The 26,853-nt window shown below is 36.9% G+C and overlaps 4 protein-coding genes across 4 annotated transcripts; 1 reads left to right on the top strand and 3 right to left on the bottom strand.

Moving 5' to 3' along the window:
• Window positions 1-4,142: 4,142 nt before the first annotated feature.
• Window positions 4,143-6,243, bottom strand: LOC122014941 (chitin-inducible gibberellin-responsive protein 1-like). The gene is made up of 2 exons (XM_042571493.1): window positions 6,108-6,243; window positions 4,143-5,809 (listed from the first exon to the last, which is right to left on the bottom strand). Exon 2 carries the CDS (start codon window positions 5,767-5,769, stop codon window positions 4,237-4,239), a length of 1,533 nt encoding a protein of 510 aa, XP_042427427.1. The 5' UTR covers window positions 5,770-5,809; window positions 6,108-6,243; the 3' UTR covers window positions 4,143-4,236.
• A 588-nt stretch (window positions 6,244-6,831) lies between these two features.
• On the bottom strand, window positions 6,832-19,080 carry LOC122014843 (homeobox-DDT domain protein RLT3-like). Its single transcript, XM_042571301.1, has 19 exons — window positions 18,758-19,080; window positions 17,784-17,878; window positions 17,526-17,681; window positions 17,144-17,404; window positions 15,365-15,426; window positions 14,529-14,771; window positions 14,391-14,441; window positions 14,000-14,210; window positions 13,815-13,915; window positions 13,059-13,145; window positions 12,833-12,964; window positions 10,279-10,419; window positions 9,723-9,845; window positions 9,182-9,640; window positions 8,478-8,873; window positions 7,785-8,396; window positions 7,595-7,699; window positions 7,293-7,518; window positions 6,832-7,214 (listed from the first exon to the last, which is right to left on the bottom strand). Exons 2-19 carry the CDS (start codon window positions 17,872-17,874, stop codon window positions 7,189-7,191), a joined length of 3,483 nt encoding a protein of 1,160 aa, XP_042427235.1. The 5' UTR covers window positions 17,875-17,878; window positions 18,758-19,080; the 3' UTR covers window positions 6,832-7,188.
• A 1,311-nt stretch (window positions 19,081-20,391) lies between these two features.
• Window positions 20,392-21,154, bottom strand: LOC122016628 (protein NDR1-like). Its single transcript, XM_042574001.1, has one exon. The coding sequence runs from the start codon at window positions 21,137-21,139 to the stop codon at window positions 20,537-20,539; it is 603 nt and encodes a 200-aa protein (XP_042429935.1). The 5' UTR covers window positions 21,140-21,154; the 3' UTR covers window positions 20,392-20,536.
• Window positions 21,155-24,158: 3,004 nt separating this feature from the next.
• LOC122016051 (peroxidase 1-like) lies at window positions 24,159-25,710 on the top strand. Its single transcript, XM_042573199.1, has 5 exons — window positions 24,159-24,445; window positions 24,507-24,695; window positions 24,777-24,939; window positions 25,022-25,124; window positions 25,228-25,710. Exons 1-5 carry the CDS (start codon window positions 24,218-24,220, stop codon window positions 25,532-25,534), a joined length of 990 nt encoding a protein of 329 aa, XP_042429133.1. The 5' UTR covers window positions 24,159-24,217; the 3' UTR covers window positions 25,535-25,710.
• The last annotated feature ends 1,143 nt before the right edge of the window (window positions 25,711-26,853 follow it).

Raw genomic sequence — 26,853 nt, 5'->3', positions numbered from 1 at the left:
AGCGCCTCCTACTATATCAAAATAAATATCCATCATATTTTTACATATCTAAAATATTAATTATATTGAGTGGCAATTTTAACTAAAACTGACACACCCAAAACTATTTTAATATTCATCAAAAGTATTCAAATATTAGGTAAATCTATTCCAATTTAATCAAAATTGGTCAAATGTGACTATAAACTTTGGTCAAAGCTGTTATTACACTGTAAAATCATTTTGATTGTGAAACAATTTTGATCAAAATTTAAGCTAACTTAACTTCAGAAGTTTGAAATGCTTCGAATGACATCAAGCGAAGTCCAGTCAATATTGGTAGTGAAAGTCTTTACAAGTCAAGGCTAGTCATATGTTTGCTAGATAATAGATGTCCAAGTGATTTAAGGTAGACTAGACAATTGAATGATGAGAAATCTAACAAATAGTTGACACAATAAAAAGTTCGGTCGAAGTTTATCTTTTATTAGAATGATTAGTATATCTAAAATATCAATTTAAGAGATGGATTGTTGAGTCGTAAGTTAGTCAATTTCATAATTAAGTATTAGTAGATATTAATGTTTGTATTATGGAATTAGTAAGTTAATAGGTGTAGTATATATATGGAATTAATGATTAGAGGACAAAAAGATAATAGATTAATATTTACGTTATAGATTTAGTGATTAATAAACTAGTTAGTGGTAGAGAAGTTAATCGATTAACATTAATATTAAATAATTAGTGAGTTATAATTGAAGAGTTAATGAGTCAGTGGAGTCCGGTTGAATTTTACCTTCCTTCAGTAGGAAGGATATGGAAATACAAATAAGAGAAAGTTTTATGTGAAAAAAAAAACCCGCGTTTCTTTTGTGAAAAAAATGAATTAATTATTTTTTTCATTAGGTATCTATTATAAAATAATAAAAGACGGATTTTAGAATGCATTGGATCATATTTTTTTAAACGCTCAAATCGGATTTTTTTTTTTTTTTTTGTTTTTCCTCGTGCTCACGACAGTGGGGGCTGCCTCACGCGGCCGCAGCAGCACTATAGCTGTTGCAGCAGTAGAGAAATTTTTATTTTTGTTTTTTTTTAATGTGATGCAGAATTCGATATCTCACATATATATATATATATATTTCAACATTTATTGAGTATGTTTGTTGAGGTTGAAGAGGTAGGTTATATAGATGTTTAATTTATTTTTTTTATTATATTTTCTTTGTTTTTAATATGATATTAATTAAATTTTTTTATTAAATGATAATAGTTAAATGAAAAAAAATTAATGGGTACGGATATAGATATGAGAATAAATATCCGATATCTAATAGATACAAAGACGGACAATATAAAATCTAACTGAAATCCAGGAATATTCCTAGCGGGGTCATGCACAGCATAGCCATGGTATGACCCTAGGCTGTTTTTTTCTTTTTTTTTTATTTCTTCTTTTCTCTAATTTTTTTCCCACCTTTCCTTTTCTTCCTCAATTCACACCTCAAAATAACTAGGGCTATAACATTCTGTACCAGAAGCATGTTCATCATCGTTGATCCTGTTTGAAATTGATTAAGTAGAATCACCGATGAGCTGACTTTAAGATTGATAGGAAGAAGACCTCGAAATGAGAACACCTATAGAAACACAAAGGAGGAGAAAGGGAGAGTATTAGCAAGCAAGCAAGGAGGGTCTCGGTGCAGTCACTTCGACGCTCAAATTAACAAGATGGAAAAAAAATGAAGTTGAATAATAATAAAAATAAAGGAGTGTGCGTAAATTAAGCATACCTATGCCCGCAGGAGGGGACTTTGTTATAATACCTCTATAATCATAACCCTCATGTCATGGTAAAACACATGTCAGAATGTTATATGTTATATGTAATGCCAAAGAAAAGTAGTCATCTTTATTGATGAATTCAAAAAAAGGGTTATGGAAAAATAAAGAGTACAAAATCTTATATAGTGAATTATCAAAAAACATAAACCTTAAATTTAAAAAGGTAAAAAATTAAATTGCTCTCAAAGATATAAACAAATAATTCTAATTATATAATCTAACAGATACTATCCTACGTACTTCTGACAACTCTACATGCGATATTAATTATGGAATTGGCTCATGAGTCGAAGGGGTCATGAGTCGAAGGGGCCATTAACTCAAATAGTAGGATAGTGGGCTAGCAAAGAAGGAGGGCCAATCTCTAATAGCGGCAAGCGGGTCTAATTGTATGCATGTTCGTCTTATGAGAAGTTGAGAAGTGTTGAGCCCCTAGAGTCAGGAGGATTCGATCGAAAAGCTATGAAAGAATTGTTTGGTCAGATCTTGGAGTTAGAGGAAGCAAAGCTCTAGGGAAACGATGGAATTTGACAAGAAGAGCGTCTTTGAGTTGGCATAGCAGAGTGCTAAAGGAGCATGACCCTTGGGATTAGGGAAATCTGATCGGCAAGTGACTTTGAATGGTCCGATCGGGATGCTAAGTAGAGGGAGTGTGGCCCTTGGGGATTGATGTTTATCTGATTGGCAGGTGTATTCAGATGGTCTGATCGAATAGTGGTTTAGGTTGATCTTTATGAATTTTGACTTCCATGTCGGGGAACTTTGATCACCCACTTCCGCATAAGACCTTCCAATTTCCTACGTAAATCAGATTTTTAGATATTTTTTAACCGTTCAGATCGGATTTTTTTATTATTATTCTTCTCATGTTCATGACCAAGGGGATCTTGCACGGCTACCTCACGCGAGCGTGAATAGCCCTGCAGCGGTCATGGGGACCTTGCAATTTGCATAGCCATTGTATACCCCACACGACTGTCTTTCTTTTCCTTTCTTTTTCTTTTTCTTTTTCTTTCTCTAATTTTTTTCCTGCCATTCCTTTTCTTCCTCAATCCACACCTCGAAATAACCAAGGCTAGGACATTCTGTACCAAAAGCATGGTTCATCATAGACTCACCGTAACACATTACAAATGATCATATCTGAAAATCGAAGAGATGATGGGCTGAGAACGGTGGCAACTGGGAGTAGACATTTTACTCCACGGAGAGACTTCCTTTCGATCCTGCGCACATTAAGACGAGCAAACAAAACGCCAGTGCCCGAAAACCAGGGGGAGTCTCTGGCAAAAGTTCTCTGACGCTCTAGTCAGTACAATTCCAAATTGGTGAATGAAGAACAGTAGAGAACATGCGCGCGAGAGTAGGCTTCAGATGTTCAGAGAATATACCTTGCCAATGGAGAGAACCCTCCTTTATATACCACCTCTTATAACCTCCATAATCATGAGGTGGCAAAAAATGTCAGAGGTTGTTGAGTAATGAAAAGTGTATAACCTGTGCAAGTGCAATAATTATCCGAGGAATCTTCTCTTACCCATACGTATTCCTCTTTTGTCATTTATAGCTTATGTCATTGATAAGTCAATTAGAGGAATATGCTGTTATAAGTAGTTAATGAGGAACAGGATAATCCTTTAAAAATGTTCCAGAATAATATTCATTGACATGTGATTATTATTCTGACAGGTTGTTAGAATTCTCTGCTTATGTTGTCGGTTGAGTATATCCCGACCAGCCTATAAGGTTGACCGTCTTTATGTCTGTCTTAGCATTAAGCTACTCGATTATGTCCGGAATGATATTAGTAATCCGTTTGGAAAATAATATGTTGCATTGGGCGTGCTAGAAATTCGTTCAAGAGGCCCTATAATAAAATGTGTGCGCTGGAACTCTGTTTGAATAATATGAAGCTAAGTGTCTTAGGCTCAGCTAACTTCGTATGGTCGGGTGTGTAAGCACCTCAAGCCTGAGTTATGGGGCCACTTAAGCTCGTCGGGTTCTATTACTGAACGGATACATAAATATATTTTCATGTGGAAACCCATAGGGATAACCAGTAATAGGATTACCCTGGTGTGTATAAAGAGGCTCGTACAGATTAAGAAGTTTGACCATTCCCTCCATTGGACCTATGGTCAATCGCTTGTGAGGTGGGTCGGATATCTCCTAAACTCGGTAGGCTATTGACTGACCAGTCATACTAACTTTCTAATTCAAAAGTAGAGCATCAAACTCTCTATGTCTACCGGCTGAAGGGTCGGTCGGCCGTCTCCCAAGCGAGTTGTAATCCGGTCTACTCGTTACCTCCCATATCAACCAACATACTTTATCGATTTAGATTTAGATTTAGATTTAGATTTGCAACGAGGTATAGAATGGATTTTATGAAGATGCATGATGATTGGATCAGTGCCAAGCAGATGCGGAGATGAGGTTCCTGTTCTTCCAGCCCAGCAACAGAGCACCATCCTTCTCCACCAGCGTGTACTTATCGGAGTAGCAACCCAGCAGCATCCTGATCACCGAGTTCACGTACGAGCTCAGCGGGTAAGGCCGGAACCCTGCCATGCTCAGCCTCGACCGCCACTTCCCCAGCAGCTCGTGCCTCTCCACCCTTTCTTTCCCCTCGCAGGCGATCACGTTGACGATGTCCTTGGCCAGGCAGTGCTGCTCCACGCCGATCCTCTCCTTGCTGTCCCTCGCCACCGCCGCGTCGATCGACTCGAACATGGCGGAGTAGTAGTCCAGCGTCTCCGCGAACCGCGTCGCGAACGGCGTCGTGTTGGTGTTCGACTCCTGCTCCACCAGGGTCATCACTTTCGGGGACAGTGCCCTCACCAGCCGCAGCAACCGGTCGCGCGGGTTGTTCTCGTCGACGCTCTCGTCCGGCGTGTGGTGCAGCTGCAGAGTGAAGTTCACCGCCACCGCTTCCCCCGGCCGGATGTCCAGCATCTCCCGAGTCACATCGGGGCCGTACACCGGCAGGCCTTTAAACTCCAGCGGAATGCTGAACTTCTTCGACAGCTCCATCAACATCTTCCCGACCAACTGCAAGCTCTCTCCCCTGGCATACTCCGACACCGAGTCATCGATCCCGGTGATCCGAATGCGCGGCGGACCTCCCGGCCTCGCTGCCAGCGCCTGTATCAGCGTGATCCATTGGGTGCCCTGACGGATCTGGAAGTCGATGATGTGGACTCTGTCTTCGTTTCTGATAGCGTCGGCGATGGCGCCGTTCGCCGCCATGTATCCGAACTTGAAGTAGGGGCAGATGTCGTACAAGATGCGTATGAACGAGAGCAGCTCCTTGTTCTCTGGTTCGTCGCACCTCAAGGCGCGATAGATATTCGTCCCGGAATTCTCACGCCGAGCAACCAGGCCTTCGAGCATGTACGCGCCCAGGCGTTGGATCGGCTCTCCGGCGATCGAAACCACGCCTCGAGCTTCTCTGACCAGCGATTCGAACTCCTCCATGTCGTTCTCCGACAGAGATTCAGCGCACCTGATCAGAAGCTGTCGCAGATCGTCGCCCGACGGACTCTTCGATTCTCTCAGTCGTTTCTCCGGATGGCGCAACTCCGGCGGTGCGCCGCCAGTCCTCGGCCGCACACGAAACTGCTTCGCGGCCTGATCTTGCTGCTTCTCGCTCGATTCGAGACTCGTGCTGGTCGCTGGTTCTTCTGGGTCAGGCAGCATGAGATCGGTTTCGATTTGTTGCAGAGCGCGCCTCATTTTCTGTCTGGAATAGGCCGGCGCCTGAGCATCCACCGGAAGATGACTCCAACCATCGCAGTCAAACTGACCGGAGAGCGGCGAGTTGGGGGAGTCGTCGAAACCTAATTTGATGGAATCGATTGACCAATTCGTGAACGCCGTATTCCTCGACGACGATGGGTATTCGTAGGATGTGTCTTCATCAGTGAATCCATGAAACTCCATGGGAGATGGATGAGCATCAACTCAACTATTCATGAGACGCCTGCATGAAGCACGGAAAAGAAGATTAAAAGGTTGGAATTGGAAAATAATTCGACACAAATATACAGATTCTGTTGCATGTTTACAGAGTAGATCACAATTCGATCTCCACTGATCAAATTCTTCAACAATTTCTGAGCATGTTCTAAGAAGAAAACTTCCATCAAGAATAAGACGCCTTAAAATCATTTATGAATCATAAACGAAGAAGAAAACTTCATGAGGATAATAATTACAGAAACCCTCGAAGAAAAAGAGATAATTGGAAAAATAAAATAAAATCAGGCATGAAATTTCACCTTGTAATCCTCAATCGCTCGCTTCAGAACTCTTATTTCACCTTGTAATCCTGAATCGCTCGCTTCAGAACTCTTTTCCCAAAGCATAAGACAAAATGAAAGCTTCTCAGGCACAGGGGAATTATAGGGCGCGGAAAATAGATATAAAAAACATAAATCAAATATTATTTTTTAGAAACGTTTGTTTTTCAAAAAAAATAAAAATAAAAAACACGGAACAAACACATCCTTAAATTTTGACTTTTTTTTCAATACGTAGTGGATGGTAGACAAGTCTTTAAGCATGTGTTACTCGACGTATACAATAAATAAATATATAAATTAATAAATTAGTTAAGTCATATCTACTAGCAAATATACATATCAATTTTTCAACAGAATTTGAAACACGGTTTGACTTGAAACTTAACGTCCACGCGCCCACCGCCAGAGAAAAGAAGAACATTCATTATGTCAACATCGAGGGCAATGAAAAATAAACCTAACAAATTAAATTTTAGTAGGTCTAGACAAAATAAATTATAAAATTAGCCAGTCAATCTAATAACGTCCACGCGCCGAATAGGTAGCATATACGATTCGACATCTTTGATACACAACTTATGAGGAAGTTTATCTCTTCGTCACAATATGAAAATGAGAAAGGTTCTAAAGACAAACAAAAGTCAGCATTTGACTAATAATTTTGGAGGGAAAACAGAAAAATGTTGACTGAACCAGGAGATGAGACAGTAAAGAAGATTGATTAAAGTTGAAGTAAAATAATTTACAAAATGAGCACAAGAAGCATCCCTTTCCATAAGGTGACAGACCAACCATTTATTCCAGGAAAAAACAACCAAAAGGCCTCTTCCAACAACAACAAAAAAAAACAAAATGCCAACGCAGCTTCTAACTGTTGTCGTCGAGGATCGATCATGACATTGGCACAAAAACACTGAACAAAAACAAAAAGAGAAACTTGAATATGAATGAGTAATGAACAAATGATCTCAGTTTCAGTTCGTCGATAAGTTTCCCTTAAATCTCATTTCTGAGTCCTTCGATCTCCTTGAGGTAAAGTGTTAAAGAAAATATGGTCTCAACGGTTAGTACACGTCCGTCTTCCTGAAACAAGGTGATGCTTAATTAAATGCAGAAGCAGTAAGACGAGCAAAATGTAAGCTCTGGTTATCACATACATACTTTTCGGTTGGGATACAAGTGCTTTACTTCTTTCAGCATAAATGACTTCTAGTCTTGGAGCAATTAGAGCATCCAACTTGACAATCCAAAGTGCAACGGCAGAAATGGTTTGCGGCATAGTCTGGAAGTGTACTAAGAGATCATCTACATCTACATTAGGACTAGAGGCGGTGGCACATTCACACAGCCACTCCTCAACCATGGCACTAACAAAATCAGTGAGAACCTGTCGAAATGCAATAAATATTCCTCATACTGCAAGTATTTGGATTCAACGAGTAGAAAATTTAAGCTAAGCTAACCTGCAAAAGTTCTGGCAGTGATGATGCTCGTTGAAGCCGCTTGACCCAAAGCTTCTGAGTTGATGCCCTCCATGTACTTGCTAATGCTGCTTCTGGCATGCTTACCTAAAGTAGAAAGAAAACATTACAGCATGTAAAGAGAGATAAATTAACAAAAGTTATAATTAACAAAGACTGAATAGGCCACCACCTCTATTGCATGAATTGAAGCCTTGAGCACTTGCAACTGTGAAGGTAAAACTTTGTGCAGCGGAAAGTCACCGACATCATCTGGCTCCCTACAAGTTGCTCTATGTATTGCATACCTTTCTTCGAGGTCAAAGTCTATCTCGAAGGTAGTGTGGCAAATCTTGCAATGTTTTTCATCTCTCCAGAATAAATCATTACAACTCTCACAGTGAATAAGTGATTCCATATATGATCTCTTACCATACCTTGTGGCATTCAGAGTCGAGTAGAAGGAATCCCAAACCCATTTATCATACAATCGCAATCGGTCACACTTTTGCTTTTTTTCATCATTAGTCTTGCCAATTTCAAGATCTATAGCGCCAGAACCAACTGATAAACCATTTGACTCAGCAGGAAGTAGAACATGATCGACGTCCGAAGTTGGAGACGATCCATCTGTACTAGTAGCATCCAACTCTGGCAATATATTTATCTGTCTGCTTCCAACAGAAGCAACCGTATACTCATTCATTGCTTGATAAAGAGACGATTTTCTCTTCTCTAAAGAAGCAAGCAAACGAGCTTCGCGAATACCTCTGCGATCTAAGATAGATAACAGAGCTTGCAAGGCCTGTAATCAAGGTAAAGAAGCAATAATCATCAATACGGAGAATGAAATATAAGTATTGAATATATGGAGAACATTAAAAACCTGTGCAGTATCGATGACCTCCCAATGACCATCTTCTGAAGACTCAAAATATACTCTCCGATGGCCAGGCTCATGTACACTACATAGGCCAAGGAAAAGCCAATAGTTATTGTACCGACGATCAGACCCTAAAAGTATAGATTGCATCGGATGCATATTGTTACAGGCTTCCTTGACTTTAGAGCTGTTGGACCCTGAAGAACTTAACTGGCATCCTCTCCTGTTGATAGAAGTGTCCACATTATCGGCAGTTGTTATGTTCAATGACATAGAGCAAAGTGGAGTATCAGCCTCTAGCATTGTTACTGATTGTCGGCTACACATTTTTCTCTTGATTTTTGCACCTGATCCATGATACCGTATGCCAGTGACAAGTGTTGAGGTTCTAACATGTTCCTAACATATAGCAATGAAGTAAATTAGTTCATTCTAATCATCGGCAAAGAGAACAAACAAAATTACAAAGAACAAAAGATTAATTTGAAGTTTAAGCTGTTTCAGTAAAACATAGTAAGTTCTATTATAATAAAAAACATTGGTCATAGAAATAGAATATAAAAGTTTAAATATAAATCATTAGAATAGTAATGAAGCATACAAATGGGACAAAATAGTAATTTGACTCAAGAATAAGCATAAGTAATATCAAACTCACAAGTATCATACATTATTCACCAGAGATACAACTAAAGTTTCATAATTACCTCCATTCTAACGCTGGGACAAGCACCAACAAGATCAACAAGAGCAACCAAAGCATCGAGCTTCTCTTCAATAGTTAAATTGGAGTATTCACCTTCCATAAGCCCTTGCATCCATGCTTCCCCAGAATAGCTTTCATCAATCTCAGTGTATTCAGCTAACTTCCTGCTTGATTTTTTATGACGAGTTTTGTACTTAACAATCAAACGGTCCCTAATTGCCAAATCCACCTCAGAATCATCACTACTACAACTTGTGCTAACCTTATCAGACTCGTCATCAACACTTCCTGAATCATCAGTGTCTGATTCAGAATCAATCCTCCCTTTAATATGTGGATCAACTCGAAGACGAAATGCAGAGGGTGATATCTTTTCAAACAATGTTATGTCACTTGAAAGAGTTGAATATACTAGTTGTTCTACTTCCTCAGTAGTATGGGAGAGACCAAGGTCCACAATCTAAGATTTAAGAATGTCACTGTGACTATTCATTATCCAAGGATTTGAAGGATCAAAGTTGATGGAATCTAATAAGCAATACCTGAGAAGTTCTGGCCATATCAGATATTTTGAGTCCGACACTTCCTTGCTTTGATAATAAACTAAACAATTCACCTTTCAATGTGCGTTCACTGAGACCATACTTCTCCATTTGATTCCTTTCCTGAAAACAAACAAACAAGTTAAGATACAAAACTCATTGTACAAGTAGAATATAACAACAGTAAGAAGTTGTAAATTGCAACAATTTGGCGTGACATGGATCGTATCCATCATTTAACTTTATACAAGGCCAAAGCATTGGCAGCAAGGTCATTCAATTCTACAATAAAAAAAAATTGAGAACTTATACATCACAACTTTTAAATTGACAGTCTGCAGTGTGAAAAAGGATTAGAAGCACTTGCCAGAAACAAAAAAAAATCCTGGACAGATTTTGAAAGAAAGAATTGTAAAATTATGAGATAGAAATTCAATTAATAAGTATAATCTGTCGAGAAAAGCAAAAGTAGAATGTAGGTCAAATTTGCTCAGAAAGTTCATACAGTTTGAAACACCAAGATTCAGACAGAAATAAAATATGGTGCTTGTCATACCTTGCTATAATTTGCTCTCCGTGCCATATTCTGTCTTGAACCAAAACCAGCTGCAATTAGAACTTGTCTAAGTATTTCAACCCAAGTAAGAGAATTAAGATATTGTGTCCAATGCTTAATATCAAATCCTTCTTCTCTCATCTGCATGGAAAAACCACAAATATTGCTGAAAAATTTAGTGCATGAAACAGCAATGTTATCCAACATTCACAAAAGTTCCATTATACCAAAACAGTTCAAAATTGACTAGCACAGTAATGCACAACCTCTAAATCAGGATAAATTGATAAATACAACTAAAATTTGATCTTGTAAATTTTAACAGATACAACCACGACTTCAACAAACAACTAATGTAGCATGTTGTTTTGAAATGTCAACAAATATAGTTATTGACTGTTAAAACTTAAATAAATATGCCAGAATGGATATTTTTCAGTTAACACATCAAGCCAAGTCAACAAATCAAATATCAAATTGAATAAAATTGAACAAGATATTTTCGCTCAACCTAAATCCAAACTAGACCCAACCAAAAGTCAAAATTAAAAAAATTCACATCAGTAATTGAAATACCATTCCCAACGGCACAGACGGGTTTTACCGTTCCGACATGGGAGCAAAACCGACACAGTACACACGACAATTTTGCGTGCGTCATCATGTGCATCACATGCAAGCGCATCGCACGACAAAAGTTGGGTCGGAGGCGTCGTGGGACGTACTTGATGCTCCTATTCCAAGAAAATTAAAACTGTGATTTAATTAATTCAAATCATTCCCAACTTAAGTGTGATATTTCGAAGAGACTTTTATAAACTCTAATTAAATTACCCTAATAAAATATATAAAAAAGTATTTTTAAAATTATTAAAAAAATAATAAATTCTATTAATTGATATTCTGAATTTTTTTACTGTTTTAAATTTTATTTTAAAATTCAAAAAAAATCTAAAAAAAATCATATTTATATTCTGATTAAAAAAAATTATTATTATTTTTTTTTTTTACCATTTTAATGTTTAATTGCTATTCTGATATTTTTTTACTATTTTAAATATATTATTTAAATTAATAATTAATTAAATAAATAAATAGTTAATTTATATAATTATTATATATTAAATAGCATCTTTATATTAATTTATATAATTATAATTATTTAATATGGACATTGAGAACTATAGAGTTTACCTAAGCAGAATATTATAGGAACAAATTCACTTCTTTTGATATTAGTATGGTAACATATTAAGATGTATCAATTTTAATTCGAGTTATTGATAGATCAATTTTCTTTAAAAAAAAAACTATATTTAATTATTTTTTCTAACAATATTAAGTTGTTCAATAATGGATAACTTATATAAAATCAATATATAACTTATTTTTAAATTATACACAATAAATATATTTATCTTATAATTATTATATATAAATAAAAAAATACCGATCGGCACGACACGATAAGATACCAACACCGTATCATTCCAGTCTAGGACACAAACCTCGGCATGTGTCGAGATTTTAAACCTTAGTTCACATCTCAATCTATCTGTCCTTTTTTCTATTTGCCACTGCTGTCCCAGCAGACACCTACACCAATGAGCCTTCACAGGGACCTTCGTACACCTCTCCACCTGCACAGGGGCTTAACCTTGACCATTGCAATGTTTCAAGGTATGGCATTAGCATGATCCCCTGCTGGCAGCCTGGCACAAGTATATCATGTATTTTTGCACCACATTATCTGCCCTGGATTGTTGTATTTTTAGTCTCAAAATCAAATGCTTGGCCATGTAATAGGTGGTATATATGGTACACTGCTCATTGCCATGGTCAGATAAGAAATCTGAGATAGAATCATATCATCTTGCAACACCAGGAAGGCCAACAACCAGCAATATGTATAAACAGAATGATGAAGTGGTGAAAGTACAAGAGAAATTGAGCAAGAAATGGGAAGGTGGGCCCACGTAGTCACTGGTGCTTGTGACACTAGATCAAATTGTGGCAATGTTAGTACATCAAGAAACACACTTCAAGAAAAATAAGAGGCAGAACAAGTTTCATGCAAAACTAAAGAGGCTCCAAGGTAAATCAGGATTTGTAGAGTCTACCTAACAAATATGTACCCCACAGTCCACCCTCCATCAACCATAAGCTCTCGGACAGCTCATTGGTTTGACACTAAGGAAAATAAATTCAGGAACAGTTGGAAAAACAATGATGTAAGAAAACCTAGCACGACCATCTAAGCTCACTGATAGAGATTTTATTCTGGTTAGTTACTTGTTATCATTTCAAAAATATATGACACGTTACAGATATGTTTTAAAGTTGAGGCTATACTAGACCTAATACTATGTAGTTAAAAAAAATTCAATCTAGCACCTAAGCAGACTAACAGTGTTTTTGACAGTTAGTAACTTGTTACCATTTCAAATGTATATTTTATTTGAGGCTATAATTATTAGAAAAAAAAATACAGGCATAAATATGAAACAAATAAAAAACAGTCAAGTACATTATGTGTGACAGATTAGTGACTTACAAAGTTCAAAAACACCAAAAACCTGCAAACATTAGATGCTCGAGGTAGAGATCCAGAGTTTATCTCCTTTTCAGCATCAAGCATAAGCAGCTTGATAAGTGCCACATGAATTTTTCCCAACAACAAAGAGTCCTGGAATCACATGATGATAGTATCTAAATATCAACTAGTACACAAAATCATAAAAAATTATGCATTACAAAATGAACCACATTCAGAATAGGACCTTGTCATGAAATGCCTGGGCAAACTCGTCAATAGTAAAGGGGCATAATTCAGTAATTCCTGACTGACCACAAATAAATTGCAAAACCTGGCCAGGCAGAACAAAAAACAAAATTATATTTCCAACAGTTTGAGATGGAAAATTGTGTGCACAAGTGAAACCCACTACTAACTACACTGCAAAGGTCCCCATATCCTATCCACTAATATTCAAGAGAATATGAAGCTTTGGAAACCCACTGCCTTACTACCTACCATGCATAAGTTCCCATATCCAATCCACTAATATTCAAGAGAATATGAAGCTTTGATTATCATGGCTACTAATGACTTGTGAGAATAAGAATGTTTCTCCAACATTCTTGCAGATGCAACCATAGAATCTCATTTGAATGACAACTATACATTTGCATAACAATATAAAATAGAAATTTCAATCCACAATAAAAAGAGCAACATTCTAGATAGAAAGCAGTGGATTGTTGCCTATTACAGAGCACAGGGCACCATGGTTGATAGTGGCAAAAAACCTGCCACTACACTCCAAAGAAAATAATTGCAGAATACAAATTGCAAAAATTAAACATATAAAATTGTAATAACAATTTTAAAATAGGATATGAGAATATGCAATGAAAACAATAACCACAAGTCCATGTCCATCTATAAATGCAGAGCAATATAGTGTGATACACAAGCCTAAAACCAATTTGTCATGAATTAAGTTCCATAGAACATAGTAACAAAAGGCATTTACCTTGAAAAGTTTCTTAACAAGTCCAGGAGAAGAATCCCATGGGCGTATCTGAAAGAGTTGCTTCATTTTTACAATTTGTGGAGGAAACCTAGCCAGTAAATCTATATGATGCAAGCATGAAGTTATGACATGTATTGGCATATAAAACTGATCCATTTAAGAGTAGCTTAGAGAAGAAAATGAACCTTTGCAAAGGGGGCAACCATGTCTTCCATTTGAAGCAAGATGTGCAGTACACCTCAATGGGTTAGGTCCTACCTGTAGCTCCTCAAGTTCTAACTCCTCATCATCGATCAATGCCATTAGCTCACTTGGTTGTTCTGAGGATTCATCAAGTGAAAGTTTGCAGCCCTTTAAATGAGTTTCTTTCGCATTTACCACATTTTGAGATGCTACCTGAATTTTGACAAACAAACATAAGAAAATGCAAGTAACAGAACAAGAAATGTGTAGGAGAATCACAAGCTACTTGATAGGGAAAACTTATATGTAGACAGTACTTATGTGGTGAAGTTTATTTAAAAATTTTACAAATATATTTATGTTATATAGAGGCATGAGATCGAAGCAAGGTACCTTTCTTACTTGGTTTCTCTTATCTTGTGACTTCTTCTGATAACTATGCCTCTGAAATATTTTTAAAAAAAAAACAAATATATTTCAGGAAAAGATTAGATGCAGTTCATTAGCAAATCCACCTTTGTAGAAATGTACCATGCATGATCTTCTCTGCTGAGGCTGTCTTGAAACAAAAGAGAAAGTAGTCTTGTGAGAATCATTTGATCTTAAGTTCATCCAATTACCACTCGCTGTGCAATTCCCACCATCAGGAAGCTTTTGGCCATTGGGTTGCGTTGCACGCCATACAGTCATAAGACCCTTGCCCATGCCATACTTTGTTGCAAAAGGGTTGCTTTCATTGGAAGCTTTAGAGGTGAGCATAGAAGACACCAATGACTGCAATATTTTGTTTTCAAAATGATAATTGGTAAAAGAATATATGTGTGTGTTAGATAACAGACAACAACAAATACAAAAATTGATATAGAAAAGATGAGAATGTTAAGATTGATGTTTGATGTACAAGCTAACTAAATAACGTAAGTTGTAATGGATATATGGAGACGAAAGAAAACTATCCTTAAAGTAATAAAAGTGATATAATTGACCTGAATATTACTAGTAATATAGTCTTACATAGGATTTAATGGAGGGGCAATATTCATGTAGCCAACCCAAATTGTTGAAACTAACACCGATACATATGATGAATAAGATCAGATATTTAGTTTCTCCCATGATCAGTAAATGGACTTGTTGAGATATTTAAATCTGGACAATCACTAACAAAACGTAGCCAAAATAGAACATTGACATATTGGAAGTAAACAAAATCACATAAGCTGTAAGAACAACTAAGTTTATGTGGCAAAACCCCATGTGGAAGTTTGAAGAATACTGCAATTACTTAGCGGCATCCCGGTTAATCAAGTCATGTTGATATTTGTTATGTCAAAGTTAATTGTCCACTTCAAGGAGATTGTAAGTACCTTACTCCTTTTGGGCATCCGACGATTTCCATGAGAGTGAGAGTACTGAAGCTTGTACAAATCTACCAAGTCCGAATAAGATGAAAATATGTAAGAACATATCCAAAATTTCATAAAATCTCTATGCAAATTTTAACTAAACATAGACGTATATTCAACAAATGTAATAATGCATTCCCTAACTAGGCCAAGATAATCATCAATTGATTTTATTAAATTATTTTTGTCTGTATGATAAATCCTAGAAACATAGGTTCTGTATCATTACAGAAAAAAAAAATATTCCGTAGACGATAATGCTAATAAGGATGTGTGGAGTTACTAGAAAAGGAAAAAAAAATCAATATCTAAGAGCAATTAGATGTAGGCCCAATAAATGATAAGAGAAAATAGGTTAAAAGAGGAAAACACTAAGGTGGATGTGTAGAGTTGCTAAAATTAAAAAGTAAGAGCAATTAGGCATAGCTCCAATAGATGATAAGAGAATTCATAAAAAAAAATAGATGATAAAAGAAAATAGGTTAAAAGATGGTATGGGCATGTTCAAAGATATCCAAGAGATTTAATAATTAGAAGAGTTGAATCTATTAGAATGGGAGTAAGAGGTAATGAGAGGACAAAAAGAAAATAGCCAATGTAATAGTAAAAGAATTTAATTAATTTGAATATTATAAGGATATAGATAGCATAGAGTTTTGACAGAGTTCAAGGAGCAAAAAGATCATGTAGCTGCCCCAAAATAGTTAGGATATAGGTGTTCAATGAGATGAGATATCAATATTACTCACTTCCCTTTTAAAGGATATGTATTACTGACTTTATAATATGGGTCTTATCTGCTAATATAGCATCAAGTATTAGTTGCCTCTGCCACCTTAGAATAGCTACTAAATAGTAGTAAAATCTACTAACTATCAAACTTAAACCATTAGGAAAAGTACAATCTTGTTTTTTTCATATTGCCAATACTCCCTCTTACTTGAGGCAAGTGAACTAGACTGGTCTAAATGGCTCCTAATACAAGTCCTAACTTTCCAGGATAGTTTGTATAACTATTATTGTTGGCATAATGAACAAATCTCTCGCTAGTGCTCCAACATAACATTAAATTTATTAGGTAATCAATAGCTAAAGAACTAAGCTTATGAAAGATTCCAGTTTGTTAAAATCTTCTTTACGTTCAACATAAGAAGGGGAGCCTTGGCGCAACGGTAAAGTTGTTGGCATGTGACCAAAAGGTCACGGGTTCGAATCCTGGAAACAGCCTCTTGCAAAAAACAAGATAAGACTGCGTACAATGGATCCTTCCCCGGAACCCCGCATGACGGGAGCTTCGTACACCGGGCTGCCCTTTACATTCAACATAACAAACAAATGAACATTTTTGAGATGCTTTATTATAAAGGCCTGAGTGTGCAACGTCAGTAAAACTAGCAAAAAAGAAATTTAAAACATATTTGATGGCACTCCAACTGGACAGCCAAACATTTAAATGCAAAGGGAACTTCAAATTGACTAACAAGTAAATGATTCCTTTTCTGCATTACCCCTGTTATGAGGTAATCTCTTCTTCAATGACGGAAGTTTGTATAACAAAACAAGGCAAAATACTGCTTCATTTTCTTACCTAAAAAAATAATAGTTCCTTGGTAATTTTCCACTTCTTTAGTTACATGCACCTAGTAATGCTACTACAGATAAGTATCATTACTGGCCCACTTCTTTTGTAAAATGAAGTATATAAGCATGAAAAGAATTTAAGAACAGTCCAAGTCATACCTGTGCAGTGGCCAAACACATTTCCAGGAGGATCAAACTCTTTTCCAAGGGCAGGACCATCTTTACGGTAAATTTTCTTTAAAATATAATCCTTAGAGAACAATGTTTGTAGATCAGCAAAGTATTTTTTTTCAGCATGGTCTTTTCTTTCATCAAGATGGCTCCCCTCAAGCTGCTCTAATGTCTTATATCTACCTTTCTGAGTCACAATTTTGCTTTTATTGGCATGTCTAGGAGTGGTGCCAGCCATTCCCCTACAACCTGCAAGTTCTCTTGCTCAGTCTTGTTGTGGCCATTTAAAAAAACTAGTGGCATTCAGGCGACGTTAAAGCTCTTAAATGACCACAGTAATTAGGGTTGGACTTAGAAGCTTGAGAATTACCTGCATTGAGGAAGCTCCTTATAGAAGCATTTGAAGCACCAAAAACCCTTCTTTCTTTTCTTCTCCTCTCAGCAAACCATATACGAACTTGTTTATGTGTCAAATCCAGTGTGGACGCATATTCTTCCACTTTGTTTTGCTTGGGATATTTCTCCTCTGCATAAAGAGAATATTTTCAATAACAAATGTTGTCCAGGGCTTGGTTCCTTGCTAATGGAATATGAATGCAATAACTTCATTAAGTTTTAGAAATAGAACCTGCATAAAAAGTCTCCAATGACTGTAATTGGACTGCAGTCTTCTTCTTTGTTCCATTGTCCTTATGTGCATCAGCACCATCAATGTCCATCAGCCTAGAAGTGTACCATAGAGGAACCAAAATTATAAACCAGCTATCGAAAGTACCTGATGTATTTCTTCTCCAATTGTGTACTTGAACAGTTAAAAACCAAATAGAAAAAACAAATGTTATTTCTCTTTGGACGTTTAGTCATCTCTCAAGCAACCATGGACAAAAGCAGAACTAGAGAGAAGCTTGATAACGTCCATGAACCCACATAAGTATTATTGCCTCTTGATGATTCTTTATGCACTCTCCAAAAATCCTCTAGTATTTGCAAATAACATCATCCAACACCGAGTAAAAAAACACATCAATTTTAATTCCCGAACATAACAGAACACCAGTTCAATACTTGTGAAACCACTCAAAAACGCTTGAACACTCGATCAACAAGAAAAAGAACTGCTAAAAACAAAATAAAATTTCCAGGAAAAAAAAAGAGAGACAATTTATAAATTGACTAAACTTGACTACAGTTTTAATTATAGACTTATTAATTACAAAAAGAACATAACCAGGGACAATTTTGAATTACCTGATTCAGAAACCAAAACAAAAAACATTTTTTAAAATCTTAGCCATTTCTTGAGATACCCTGGACAAAATCTTAAGTAGAAAAACTCGAGGAAGCCCGTGGGTGACTCGTCCAACCAAGATTATCTCTTGATAATTCTTTATCCACTCTTCCACTGCAAGTCATCCAGAATATTCACAAAAGACGGAATCCAGAACCGAACAATGAAACCACTACTTTTTCCAATTTCCTAGTGCAACAGAACACCGGCTCAAACACTCGCCGAAGTAACTGAAAAACCAAGTCGAAGTACCGAACACTCGGACACCAAGAGAGAGAGGGGAAAAAAAACTATTAAGAATCAAACAAACCTACCTGGTAAAGGAAGGAGCGGCGGGGCCAATAGAGCTCCGTCGAAGTGGCAGAATCCGAGTGTTCCGGCGGCAACGAGCGCATGCAGATAACAATTGACGGGACTACGGAATTGAGCGTCTCAGTGTGGTTGAGTGAGGATTGCGTGGCGATGCTTAGGGTTTATGGTGGAGAATTCACAGGAGGAAGGTTGAGGTTGATAAATGGAGGCGACGATCCGGTTCGTCCATAGCAGCCATCTCATCTCTTGCGCCCTTTTCAACGCCCAAAACCCTACTACAACCCTATCTTTCGCTTCGCTCCTCCAAGCGATTTTTTTTCTTGGGATATTTAGGGGAATTTTCCATTTGCCACACAGAATTATTCGTTTTAGAAAATACACCCACAACTGCATTTTGATAGCTTTATAGCTTCGAAATATTTTACTGAGATAAACGCTAAAACATATTCATTGTGAATTAATTATGCTATTTGTGTGGATTAGCAACATAATATAATAATTAAGTCATAATCATCAAAGATATAGTTTAGGTGAAAATTAAAGAACCTCCTTTAATTCCATTATTAGCGATTTCATATTTTAAAAATATCTTTGTCCAATATTGTTATAGTAATTTTAATCGCTATTTTAAATAATTTTAGTTAACTATTTTAGGTAGTAGTCTAACTACTTCACTTTTTTTTTACTAAACTTTTTAAAAAATATTTAATCAATTTTAATTAATTAATATTAAAATAATGTTTACTATAACTATTTAGTAATTTTAAGTATATTAATTTTAATCAAAACTACTTATAATAGTATTTTCAAAATATGCACCCATAAGACACTAAGGCACTTTTAATTTTTTTCATCCAAAACCTTTTTAAATACATCCAAAAGTTTTAGTTAATACTTAATACCTAAGCAATTTAAATTATCTCAATTTCATCAAATTTTTTAATAAAATATATTTTGAATCATATTTTTGAACATTCTTCTACTACTTTTTTCTTTAAAAAAAAATAAATTTAGTTTTCCACAATCTTCTTCCTTTTTCAGCAGCAATTTATTTTGTTAATTTTTATATTTGATTTTTTCAAAAAATAATTAATAAATTCGGATAATGACTTCTAATGTTACCTCAAACTTTTTTCTAATTTTTTTTAAATAATAATTACATACCTAATAAATTCAAAATATAATTAGACTGGTAAATAAATCAAATATTCATAGTAAAGTTTAATTTGATATAAGTTTATTTATGTGTGTTTAATACAATACACCTAAAGTTTATTAAATAAATAAACTTAAACAATTTACTAAATTAAATGAATAAATTTTAAAACATATGTGCATATTCATGAACATAAATTGTGGACTATTCGGGTCTATAAATCAGGTTCATTAATAAACTTTTATCAACAAAGGAAATAAGTAAAAACAATCAAAATAAAAAAAATAAATTTAAATTATTAAATTCAATAACTAATTAAATAAATTTTAAAATATAAAAATTTTAATTTTGAGAGTCCTATAATATTTAAATAAATAAAAGAAATCAAGTTAAACTTAAATTACAATTTAAATAACTTGACAATTTAAACTTGATTTAACTCGATTATATTTCAAATAAACTTGAACTCCAAAAAAAAAATTAACTCGATTTAACTCGTTAATATGTTTTATGCATATTTAAAAATTTTCATCTCTCAAAGATGATACAATAAAATTTACAGAGCATTAAGGCAGCAATATTAATATAAAAAACTAGTTGTCAAATCGAGACCGTCGAATCCGAATCAGAAAACGATAACAGCGAATCCGCAAAAAGCAACGGCCAAGATCGACCAGGAAAGCGGAGCCCCGCCAGTACCCCCGCGGCGGAAGCCGGCTCGCGGAGCACCGGACCGTAGTCGGATCCAGTCCTCCGCGGTCATCGTACCGTTCGCACCGACCTCGACCGCCGCTCCGACGCTGACCGCGCGGCGCCGGGTCCGCCAGGCCATCGCCTGGAACCGGACCTCCGTCCGCAGATCCACCCGTAGCACCTCCGAGCGGTTGGCGGGAGGCGCCCACCCGCGTCCTCCGGCGAAGGAGCCAGTCTTAGTGGCGGTCTTCTTGTGGCCCTGGTAGAAGCCCGGGACGACGGCGGAGGAGGAGAAATTGGGGGAAACGGAAGGGAAGGAGAGGGCGAGGGCGAGATCGTCGTGGTAGATCCCGAGCTTCTTGTTCTGGTTGTCGACAGAGAGCCCGAAGGAGGCGGCGGAGGAGTTGAGGACGAAGGCGGCGACGTAGTAGCGAGGGGCGATGGGGCGGTAGGTGAAGTAGAAGGAGACGGCGAGCAGCGCGACGAGGAAGAAGCAGAGGATGAAGCAGCGACAAAGGTACTGGTTTCCCGACATCTCCACTCACCACTGCACTGTTCGGAAACAAATATCGTATTAATATAACCGAGGACACGTGCGCTTTTAACTTTTTTGCGCTTTCTATAGGCCTTACCGTTGACTCCGTCAATGAGTACTGAGCTTAGCTTAAATTCGAGGCGTGGATTGGATAAAATAGAAATTTAAAGCGGAAAAGAATATCATGCATGGCCTTACTCTTGACTCCGTCAATTTATCTATGACATCTTTAAATTTTAAAATAAATTATTTATTTTGTTAAATTTAAATTATTATTTTTTTAATATATAAACAGTATCAACTATCCTATTTTTTTTTATCATCTTCTTTTTTCTTTTCTACTAGTTTTTAATTATTTTTTTCTCTTTATCTAAGTAATATCTATTTTCCATTATCCAATCCATTCTTTTTATTTTTTCCCTTAAATTAAATAATATTTAAAAAATAAATTTCATTTCCTAAGGGTAATTGATGTAAAATTGTTGTTTACCTAAAATGTAAAATTTAATGTAGATTTTGTGTTTAGGGAATCTTTCCATATTTAACTTATTTTTAATAGTTTTAGTAAAAAGTTAATACTATCAATATTAAAGTATTTTTAAAAATAATATCTAATCAAAAAATATATAAACAAGTCCAAAAGAGTATTATTTTTGGCATGTGGCAAATTTTGTTGAGCTAGCCTAGCCCGGCCCCTAAGAAAGGCCCATTTATGGTCCAGTCCAACCTGCTGATGATCAAGAACATTAATATAAAGGCCGCCTCCATTTTTCTTATTTCAACCACAAAACTCAAATGGATCATACTTTAATTTTAACACAACAATGGATTGAGAAATAATATATCGAAAAACACAGAAATATATTATCGATAACTAATCCAAATGCAAAGTTGGATCACATGATCATAACCAATACTAAATTAAAAGGCTTGTCAACTTAAACTCCGCATCAATATACAACTCGAAGCACATGATGAAGAAGAACTAATTCTTCAACAAACGGTTCAAAACATTATCATCTTTTTTTAAGCCATGAAAGTTGAATTCAGAGGCACCAAGCCATGCACTCACATGGCCACAAACAATAGAAATGCCTTTGGCTTTGGTAGTTTAAGCTTGCAACACATGCAAGCGAGTGATTTTTAATCGAAGAGACAGTGGCCTAGAAGAAACTTTGATTACAATAGAAGAAGATTTAGGAGGGATTTCAGCACAGCTGTTCTTGCTTTTCTTCCACTTTTCTGAAAAAAGAAGTGATTGAATCGATCAATATAATCTCTTCTTCTTGCAAATCCTTTGTTAATTCCTATTTGATGCATGTTGGATTTGGCAATGTATGCATAATGATTGGCCTACTAGGTTTGATTATCACTTTAAGTTTGAAATAAACTCTTGTGGTATGGTTTTACATGTTGACGACTAGAGTAATGATTTCCGTTGATAAACTCTTGTGCATTTGAAGGCTGTAAAGTTCTAAAAATAAGCTTCAACATAGTGTGCATTTTGTGATCTTGTGTTGCTGTAACAAAAGAGACCGAATAAAAGCACAAGACCTATAAGTTAATGGTTTTGGGGCAATGAATTCTTGCGATGATTCTAAAATCTTCTCCAACTTCATTCAATGCCATCGAATACATTTATAATCCCATCAAAGCATACCTTAAGCACGAAAAATAGGGATCTACTCGCGGATGGAAAAAAGAGATTTGGCATCATCAACACCTAAACTTTTCTCTATGTTTCAATTTCATGTTCTTGAAGCTTAAAACTAAAGAAAATGTGGAAAACTAGTTGTGCCAGTCTAAATTAATTTTCTTCTAACTCTCTGTCTCAAAAAAAAAAAAAATAGGCTTATAAACTGTCAAACACTAGCAACAAAAAACTTTCATTCTTGTATAATTGCTCGGTTAAGTCGATAACAGCTGCTTAGCAGTAATACACTGAAGGCTTATCGAACAATTATCTTGATTAATATTTTAGTGTTGCAGTTATTAGGTACACCAAGAGACACCACTTCTAAATATTTTAGCTTCTTTAACACAATCATTTATCAGTACCCAGACAAGAACATGCTTGTTATCTCTCTGTTTCACTTCTTCTGTCTTTAAGCTCTTTAGGTATCTAATGATCTAACCTAATTTAGCTTATTTTGTAATGAATCGACATGTCACATCAGATTAGTTAAGTTCATGCATTGCCTGATCCATCTCGACTCATGTTTTTTGTTTTCAGAGCTGAAATACATGAAAATTTCAGTATCACAAACTCTAAAATGTTTTAGCTTCTTTAATATGGTGTTGCGTATGTCACACGGAATGTGTGTTTTGCAGACATATTAGAAGTCTTCCGACCGCGTTAACTCTAAGTAAGCACTCCCGAGATGAATACAATTCAATTCAATTAAGCTCACATGGGGTAGTTGCAACCTTAGTAAGCGCTGCCTTAATTGGGGAGGTAGACTTGGGGTTGACTCTTACGGGCTCGAGCTAGACATAGTTCGGTGACTTTCGCGTTAATTGGAGTGTCTGTCTTAGTTTTGTTGCTTTGAATGAGCATAAGGGGCACAAGGCTCCCCCTTTCTCCTTTGCTTAAGCTAAAGGTTTTTAAATCTTTTCGGTCTTTATCCTTATACCCTAGCTCTTCGAGCCTCACACGCAAGACTTTGGGTTACAATAAACTTCGTTCCGTATTACGAACGAATGAAACAGCTGTGGAAATGCCATGCCAATCCAACCCCACAAAGATTCTAATGCAAGTAAACCCTCAACAAAGCCATGAATTCCTCCCTCAAAATCAATGAGCCATCCAATTGCTATACTTGCCACATGCACAAGCACAAGAGATTCTACATCATCAAGTAATATATTATAAGATATAGCACACTTCAACTCCCTTCCATGTTCCTCAATAACTGTTCTGATCGATCTCTCCAACTCATGCATGCAGAGTCATGCTGAATACTTTAATCCATGTCAACCCTTGCCAATGGATCGAGCAGTGTATAAAAGAGGCCCCAAGTCCTCCATGGCTTCTTCACCGATCAATCAAAGAACACTTTTCAGATTTCTGAGCAAGAGATGGCTGCAGCAGGTTCCATGGCCTTGTTGGCCTCTCTGGCTCTGGCTGTTCTGGTGTGCTCAGTTGGCTCAGAGGCAGCGCAGGGAGGGCTGAGCGTTGGGTACTACAGCACTTCATGCCCCAACGTGGAGGCCATTGTGCGTGAGGAGGTGACCAGGGCCCTGCGGCTGGCTCCGAGCCTGGCGGCGGCCCTCCTCAGGCTGCACTTCCATGACTGCTTCGTCAGGGTACGTTTCTGATTCCACCCTGCAAAAGATGATCGTTTTTCTGATTCCACTTTTCGATCAGGGATGCGACGGCTCGATTCTGCTCAACTCCACCAAGAGGAACGTGGCCGAGAAGGATGCGAAGCCAAACCTCACGCTCAGAGGCTTTGGCTTCATCGACAGAGTCAAAGCTCGACTGGAGAGGGAATGCCCTTACGTCGTCTCTTGTGCAGATCTACTCGCTCTCGTGGCGAGGGATGCAGTCGTTTTGGTAAAAATATGTATATATATATTCTTTTTATTTTTAATTTTACAAAAAAAAATTGATTTTTTGATTGATTTTATGGAACAGAGCAATGGACCAACATGGCCTGTGGCTACGGGGAGGAAGGATGGGCTGGTGTCTATAGCGAATGAGACCATCCAGTTGCCTCCTCCGACCGCGAACATCTCCACTTTGATCTCCATGTTCGCCTCCAAAGGACTTAGCGTCAAGGATCTTGTTGTTTTGTCAGGTTTGTATGAAGGAGGAACTTGCTAACTTTAGAACGTAGAAAAGGATATGGATTTATAGTAAATGTTTTGTTGAATTTGTAGGAGGACACACGATCGGAATCTCCCACTGTTTCTCCTTCAACGATCGGCTCTATAACTACACGGGCAAGGCCACCCCTAACGATGTTGACCCAACTCTCGAAAGGTGTGCTAGCTCCTTCATCGATATTGAGCGAGCCATGTTTGTCCTGTCCTAACTATTTGAGCTAATGCTTCAACTCATGATATATATATATATATCTACGTAGGCACTACCTCGCTAAGTTGAGGACTATTTGCAAGCCCAACGATCCAACCACATTCGTGGAGATGGACCCCGGGAGCTTTAGGACATTCGATACGAGCTACTACAAGCTAGTGACGAAGAGGCGTGGGGTATTTCACTCCGACGAGGTCTTGCTTGAAAATAGTGTCACTAGGGACTATGTGTTGAGCCATGCCGGGGCATCGGAGTCCGACTTTTTCGAAGATTTTGCGAACTCCATGATCAAGATGGGCGATATTGGCGTGCTCACTAGTGGGGAGGTCAGGAAGAAGTGTTCAGTTATCAACTAGAACTCTAAGAAGGATGCTTGTGTTTAATTAAGATCGAATTAAAAGATTAGATTTGTACGGATAAATCAAGATTGTTTGTTGATGTGTTCTTAATGTTAAGATTGTATTATTGTCCAGAATTAATAACTGGCATTTAATGCCAGTGATTTTGTTCAGTTAATAAATTACAAGAATTTTCAACCTTTTCGTTTGTTGATTATAAGATAGACTTGTTTTTATACACGACAACTTTTCAAAGGTGGCTCTCCTAAGGTTTCTGGATGTCCAAAAGGCACACTAAAGTTTTCTTCTTGCCAAAAGACACATGTTATTCTCATTTTACCCTCCGTCAACCGATTATCTCATTTTTATTATCTCATTTTCAAGTATTCGAGCTACAATTCAAAATAATAATAATATTTTGGCTCGGATGCATGAAGTAACATTTAACCACTTAATTACCTTATATATTCCCATTTTGCACGTAACTGTTCTATCACATTCAGATGAGATTCCAACTAAGGCAAAATATCAGCGAGAAAACTAACTCTAAAAGATGATCTAAAACTTTGACGTCACTACAACTTTAAAGATTTGATGTTCGTCAAAGAAGACTGATCATTCGATATTTTCTCATCAATTTTCTTTAAATTTCAAATGTATGTATTATACCGAATATCTTTCTAGTTAATTTGTCTATTTATATTGATTATAATAGAAAGATTATTTTAAATTTTTTTTGTCATCCATTTCTACGTAGTTGAGGTCTTTGTAGAGATTAGTTAACACTTAACTGTAAATATAACACTATAAAAAATATTACAAATAACGACGAAATGTTCAATTAATAAAATTCAGTCAGTAATTACAGACCGATTTCAATTCCGTCAGTATTCTCCGACGGAAATAGTTATTCAGTCAGCAAATCAACACTTTGATAAACGGGTTTAGAGGTTCTGGGTTAACGGGTTTAGGAGATTGCCGACGGAATTCTTATTCCGTCGGTAAAAGCCCTTTTACGGGTTTCGGGTAAAAGGGTTTGGGTTGAATAGCTTATTGACTGAAAGTCCGTCGATATCTACCGACGGAATTATATTTTCGTCGGTAACCCCGATTAGAATTAGAGCACGTGACCTCCCTCTCCTCTCCGCGCGAACTTTCATCTTTCTCTTGGCGATTCTCTCCTCTTCGCGTCCAGCAGCCTCGTGTCCTCTCCCATTCTCGACGATCGGGAACTGGCAACTCAAGTGTGCTCCTCTCATCCCTCGTCTCTTCGATTTCATGTGCACGACGATCGCCGCAGGGCCTGCTCGCGGTCGGCTGGCCGCCCTAGGCGGCTT

This window comes from Zingiber officinale, chromosome 8B (assembly GCF_018446385.1).
Source record: "Zingiber officinale cultivar Zhangliang chromosome 8B, Zo_v1.1, whole genome shotgun sequence".
Taxonomy (NCBI): Eukaryota; Viridiplantae; Streptophyta; class Magnoliopsida; order Zingiberales; family Zingiberaceae; genus Zingiber; species Zingiber officinale.
This window is presented reverse-complemented; position numbering and strand designations above follow the sequence as displayed.

Excerpts from the sequence above, each read along its gene's own strand:
- LOC122016051 (XM_042573199.1), top strand. The coding sequence starts at position 24,218 with ATGGCTGCAGCAGGTTCCATGGCCTTGTTGGCCTCTCTGGCTCTGGCT. Across the intron at positions 24,446-24,506 it reads TCCATGACTGCTTCGTCAGG|GGATGCGACGGCTCGATTCT; the intron begins GTACGTTTCTGA and ends CTTTTCGATCAG. Across the intron at positions 24,940-25,021 it reads GGATCTTGTTGTTTTGTCAG|GAGGACACACGATCGGAATC; the intron begins GTTTGTATGAAG and ends TTGAATTTGTAG.
- LOC122014941 (XM_042571493.1), bottom strand. The coding sequence starts at position 5,769 with ATGGAGTTTCATGGATTCACTGATGAAGACACATCCTACGAATACCCA.
- LOC122014843 (XM_042571301.1), bottom strand. The coding sequence starts at position 17,874 with ATGGACATTGATGGTGCTGATGCACATAAGGACAATGGAACAAAGAAG. Across the intron at positions 9,846-10,278 it reads GGAGAGCAAATTATAGCAAG|GAAAGGAATCAAATGGAGAA; the intron begins GTATGACAAGCA and ends GTTTGTTTTCAG. Across the intron at positions 8,397-8,477 it reads AGGTCATCGATACTGCACAG|GCCTTGCAAGCTCTGTTATC; the intron begins GTTTTTAATGTT and ends CCTTGATTACAG.
- LOC122016628 (XM_042574001.1), bottom strand. The coding sequence starts at position 21,139 with ATGTCGGGAAACCAGTACCTTTGTCGCTGCTTCATCCTCTGCTTCTTC.